The sequence below is a fragment of the Sciurus carolinensis genome, chromosome 3 (genome assembly GCF_902686445.1).
Source record: "Sciurus carolinensis chromosome 3, mSciCar1.2, whole genome shotgun sequence".
In the NCBI taxonomy this organism is placed as follows: Eukaryota; Metazoa; Chordata; class Mammalia; order Rodentia; family Sciuridae; genus Sciurus; species Sciurus carolinensis.
This window is the reverse complement of record NC_062215.1, coordinates 38,913,877-38,919,932: the sequence shown is the minus strand read 5'-3', so window position 1 is coordinate 38,919,932 and position 6,056 is coordinate 38,913,877. Positions and strand designations below refer to the sequence as shown.

The 6,056-nt window shown below is 42.0% G+C and overlaps 1 protein-coding gene across 1 annotated transcript; it reads left to right on the top strand.

Moving 5' to 3' along the window:
• Positions 1-1,448: 1,448 nt before the first annotated feature.
• Positions 1,449-3,482, top strand: LOC124980487 (eotaxin-like). The gene is made up of 3 exons (XM_047546069.1): positions 1,449-1,622; positions 2,761-2,872; positions 3,281-3,482. Exons 1-3 carry the CDS (start codon positions 1,547-1,549, stop codon positions 3,387-3,389), a joined length of 297 nt encoding a protein of 98 aa, XP_047402025.1. The 5' UTR covers positions 1,449-1,546; the 3' UTR covers positions 3,390-3,482.
• Positions 3,483-6,056: the final 2,574 nt, after the last annotated feature.

The following is a 6,056-nucleotide window of genomic DNA, read 5'->3' as shown; positions in this document are numbered from 1 at the left end:
TGTCTTTAAACTGTCCTAGAGATTTTGACATTCTGTACCTCTGTTCTTATTCATTCCTAAGAATTTTTTCTCTCACCCCTCATGTCTTTTATGACCCAATTCTCATTCAAAAGTATATTACTTAACTTCCAGGTGTCATAATGATTTCTATTTTTTGCCTTGATTTATAATTTTATTCCATTTTAATCTGAGAATGCAAGTAATTATAATATTTTTCTATTTGCTAATAAGACTTCCTTTTTGTCATGAAATATGATCTATTGTAGAGATACTTTCACGTGCAGCAGAGAAAAAAGTGAATTTGGTGGTCAATGGATAAAATATTCTGTAGATGAGTGAGTAATTTGGTTAATAGTATTTTTTTTTTAGTTCTGAAGACTGTCTACTAAGTATATGTCTGGATGACTTACCTATTGGTGGGAGACATATGTTGAGAACACCCAATATTGTATTGTGGTCCATTTGATTCTTTATATGAGTACAATTTACTTAATGTACATAAGTGCACAAATAATTACAATGATTATATCTTGTCATTGGATGATTCCTTTAATCATCATGAAATGGTGCTATTTGTCTCTGTTGATTAACTTTGGCTTTAAATCTACTTTGTCAGATATGTGAGTAGTTCATCCTGCTTACTTTCAGTCTCCACTTGCATGGTATAGATTTTTCCATCTTTTCACTCTCAGCCTGTGAATTTCTTAGCCTGTAAAGCGAGTCTTTGGTAAACAATATATGGTTGAGTCTTATGTTTTATAACAATGCTGTTATAGAGAGATGATTTTTATTTCCTGTCATTTGATTATTTATTTATTTATTAATTTTTTTGTTTTCTAATTAGTTGTACATGACATTAGAATGCATTTTCACATTTTGATAGACCATACATAAATAGAGTGTCATTTTCATTTTTCTTTTTATACATATTGTAGGATCACATCAGTCATACAGTCATATATGTAATGTATGTTTCACTCTTCTATCTCCTACCCCATTCCTCTTCCCCTCCCTTCACTCCCCTCTACCTAATATAAAGTAACTCTATTCTTCCCAATCCCTCCCCTCATTGTGAATTAGCATCTGCATATCAGAGAAAGCAGTTGGCCTTTGGTTTTATAATAGAGAAAACATTCAGCCTTTGGCTTTTTGGGTTTGGCTTATTTCACTTAGCATTCTTAAATCCACTGATTTCCCCATGCTGATAGTTCCTTTGCTTCTTTGCCCTGCTACAGAAGTGGAATAGTATTTCATAATCACATATGCCCTTCTTTCTCCAATCCTCATGAAATGGGTGCCAAATCCCACCCACAAATTTGCTTCTCTTCTTTCTGCGATTTTCCCAAGAGCTGAAGTGTGGTCAGCTGTTTAGAATCTTTCCTTCAACATAACTTGATCATGACCCCATGTAGGCAAAGTCTTCCCTGGAAACTCCCACCCACTCTGCTCTCTATAAAGACGGACAGAACAGTCACAAAGGCAGAGAGGCTGAGACCAATCCCAACACCTCCACCTCTCACACAGAAGCCCGCACTCTGGCCCCACCATGAAGATCTCGGCAGTACTTCTGTGCCTGATGCTCACAGCAGCCACTTTCAGCACTCAGGTGCTTGCTCAGCCAGGTAAGCACCCCCACTTCCCTCTAGGAAAGCTACCCACCTCCAGAACCATCAGGTCAGCAAGCATCTTCAGAGATGCACTGCAAACTCTGCATTTTAAAGATGGGAAAACAGGTCTCTGAGCAGACAAGAACTCCCAGCCCCAAATCCAGTCAATGGAAGAGCCAGTCTGGTCACTGAGGCTAGTTCCCAGGTTTTGTCTCTGTTTTGAGCATTGGGGCAGATGCTGAGTACATCCACAACCAGATATCCTCACAGGATTTGGTGTGGCATGGTGATCATTTTTGATAGTGATAAAGGGAAATAAATCTGTTGACTGGGGTCCAGAAGTTTTGCTGGACCCCAAGACAGCTTTCAGAGACATGAATTAGAAAGGGGTGAGGTCCCAGGGCCCCCTCTCGAGGTAATGCCTTTTGAATCTGCTTGGGGAGTATATGTAGGTGTTTGTGCCAAAACTCATCTTCCCATCCTCTGATGACTTACATTTACTGAGTGTAGCAGTTCCAATAAGCTAATGCATGCTGCAGTAACAAACAATCCTAATTATCAATGGTCTAACACAATTCAATCAAAAATGGTCAATTTTTTATTCATAACCATTTTAATGTCTATAATGGAAGGGCTCAAGATTCTAACCACATCCTCAGGACTCTAGATCAGTTAATGTGATGAAGAAGAAAAACTGTTAAGGGGCTTCAGCAGTAACATGTACCTGCTCAGAAATGAAACCGGTAGCTCCATTTTCTCCCTTATTGGTCAAAACTAGTAATGGCTCCAAACCAAAAAGAGTGGTCAAGAAGTGTCAGTGTTTCCTGGGTCCAGAAAGCAGAGAACAGAGAGTTTTGGAGGACATTCCTGTGGCCATCACAAAGCTAGGTGACTTCTCATCAGGAGTGGAAGCCTATCACATTGATCAAACTTTTTCTGTATTCGTGGTAGCTGTGATGGTTTCCCACCATATGGAGGGATCCATGTTAAGGCAGAGGCAAAACCTTTCATGGAAAATGAGTGAGACCTCCATCTCTTCCATGTACTCACCCTCTCCTAACTTCTTTCCTTCCTTACAAAGTCATGCTTGAAAATACCCATTTACCATGAGTGGCTCATTCTTTCTGTGTATTTCCCATCTCCCCAAATTCAGCTTCTGTCCCTACCACCTGCTGCTTTGCTATGGCGAGTAAGAAGATCCCAAATCAGCGCCTGGAGAGCTACAGAAGAATCATGGGCAGCAAATGTCCCCAGAAAGCTGTGATGTGAGTAGACAGAGCTCACCCTCCCCTAGACTAAACATTTCTGCTTATGGCACAGAGTCAAGAACTGCGTCAAGAGTTACTTGGAGTCATAGACAGTTTGTAATCCAATCCATGAATTTTCCCAAAAGGAAATATTCACACTCATTTCCTGCACAGGAGCTTGTTCAGGTCATACAAGGTCCTTGGAGTAAGAGAAAAAGTGGTTTTACTGGGCCATCAAGAGCAGCAGCCTACCCTAGATCCCACCCTTCCTCTACCCACTTTTGTTCTCCCACAGCAACCCTTTTAGCAAATAACCCAGCAACCTTGTTAGCAAGAACCCCACAGCAAATGATCCCAGAAGGTGTAGGATTCAGTGGGCAGAGTTTTCAAGGAGACTCATTCAATTTTCTCCCTCCCTTCCCACAGTTTCAAGACCAGACTGGACAAGGAGATCTGTGCTGACCCCAAGCAGAAATGGGTCCAGGATGCCATGAAGTACCTGGACCAAAAATTCCAAACCCCAATGCCACAATAATCACCTTTTGGAGACTAAACCAGAGACTGAGAAATGCCTGATTTAGTTCCATTCCTATGATGTATTCAGAAATAAACTCATTATCATACCCAAGGAATCGGTTTTATTTAGTAATTAAAAGACATTATATTTAAGTTATTGGAATTTTTAAATGTATCTTCCATGAATGTTTAAGAATGAATATGTCATTATTAAAATGTAAAGCTCCGAACAGATTCCTTCCCTCTGAGAACTCCATAGGTTCCCCTGTGAGGGTGAGCAATGAAGCTCCTCTCCTGTCTACCTCCCTGGAATCGTGTAAGGGTCCTGGAAAAGGTGATCAGTGTGAAATGCTTTGTATTTTTGGGAGGACATTGCTTTCACGAACCCAGATTTGATTCACAATGAAAGTTAAATGTTGTTTAAGGAATATATGAAATAAATATAAAATTCATTACAGTAAGTAGTTGTCTATTTTGGTGTGGGAGGGGGATTCACACTGAGTTGGAGGGAGAATCAGGCTGTGGAGTGTAAGGTTCAGTTATGGAGGTGGGGGTGTGATCCTGATTAATGACCCTTTGACTTGGCTGATCTTCATTGAGACTCAAGGCCCATTCAGACCCTCGGATTTCGACCTCCAGCACAATTTCCCAGGCCCAGGTTATTTCTGTCACTTACTCTTCAGGAGCTTCCTCCCCACTCCTTTCCTGGCCCACTTCAAACTTGCCCCAAGCCTCTCCCCTGTCCTATTACAACACCTGTACTCTTCTCCTGCTCCCTGACATGGTTTCTCTTGTTATCTGCTCTTATAACAGCTATAAGTTAGTACTGTCCCAGGCAAAATGGAGCATCTGGTCACCCTAGTGATCACAGGCACTGAAAATTTCAATTCAGTGGAAAGAGAAGGACCACGACCAGAGTCCCCCAGGAAGAGCAGATGACTGATATGCCTGATTGGGCTGGGAAGGGAGAGGTGTTAGCACATTATCATAATACATAGGCAAAAAACCATGGGGCATGGACCAGAGCATGGGCAGACAAGGTGGGGAGAAGGTAATTAAAGGATGGGCCAAGGCAGGGCAAGTTGCTCTGTGTTAAGGCGAAGAAGTAGGACTGGTTCAGGAAACTTTCCAAACTCCATAGAGCTGCAATTGAAGCATAGCTGCTTAGACCTAAAAGATTCATTTCCTTCTTACACTCTTCTCTCCCCAGCTTGAGAGTTTCTGGTCAAAATGGATAGGACTGCCTCTTCCTGCATAAGCAACTCAAGTCAGTATTTAACATATGAAATCAACCTGCATTTCTGTCAGTCACATAACCTCCATATGGGGACACAGAGAGCAACTATTTCTCCAAGGGTAGAAAAGACTCAGGGTTGCCCTGCAGGGAAAAATCTGCATGATTAGAGGTTGTCAATTCAGGGGGCTGATGACCTGGTCATGCCATATCTAATAGGGTCATTGTGATTAGAGTTTGTCAATTCAGGGGGCTGATGGCCTGGTCATGCCATATCTAGTAGGGTCATTGTATTCACAGCTCCTTTGCGTACCATTCACACCATCTCTCCTGGGACCATGGCAACCATGGCACAAGGCCATATAAAAGGCAGCACAAGGCAATAGGAAAAACACTGACCCGGAATGCTGTCTAGTTAGCCTTGGTTTTATCACCAGAACTGATCTCTCTCAGTGTTTTACATTGAGCCTTGGTTAACCCATCCATAATATGAGAAGCAGCATATCTTTTAGGGAGGTAACTAAGGAGTCCACAAAATCTTCCTTGCTGAGAGCTCTGGCACTTACAAAACATCACTACCCCACCCACTAGAGCATGGAAGGCTGAAAGATGGTTCAACCCTTGCACTTCCAAGGTGGACAGGGGCTGAGGTACCTGGAACACCTACTGCATCATACACTGAGTCTGGAAGTTTCTTTATGAGAACATCAAATAGAAGCATGGACTCCAGGAGTCAACAGAGAGCTTCTAGTGATTATTACACAATGGCACCCATTCATAGCCACAAGTGCCTTTCACTTCAGGCACAACAAACCTCTCTGCCTTCCTATATCTTAGCAAACTTCAACCCTAAACACTAACTGGGAATGTACCTCCATATCCAGGAGGCATGCAACAGCCATGGGATGATTACAGAAGAGTTCCTTGAGATCTCCAGACCCTCTAATGCCTGAAAAATATTGAAGACAGCATCAAGAAGAGGAAGGAAAGAAATACTCTCCATTTGTAAAGGATTGCAAGAAATTTGCCTATGTCCCCCATGCCCAGCTCTCTCTCAAGAAATCCTGAACCCAATTCACCTGCAACTGAGAATAACATTTCCTATCCTTGGAGTATGAAAATGTGGGTACAAAGAATTGGAAGTGATTAAGCTTTCTTATCATGCACAGACCCCAATCAAGATCCCACGGTTTCCTTGAGAAACAAACTCATGTAGAGTGTGTCAGAGAATATGGAAAGCAGAGAAAGAATTTATATTTTGCTGTAGTAACAGCCCAATTCCATAGTGAGCTTCAAAATTGGGATAACCCAAATGGGGCAAAGGGATCCAGCATTTATACCCCCATCTCAACCAGTCGTGGCTGCAAGCACTCCTGAAGTAGGGAATGACTGAATAAGACAGCTCTCTTCAATTGAGGAACACTTCAGTCCTGGGAAACAGAAATCTGGCCA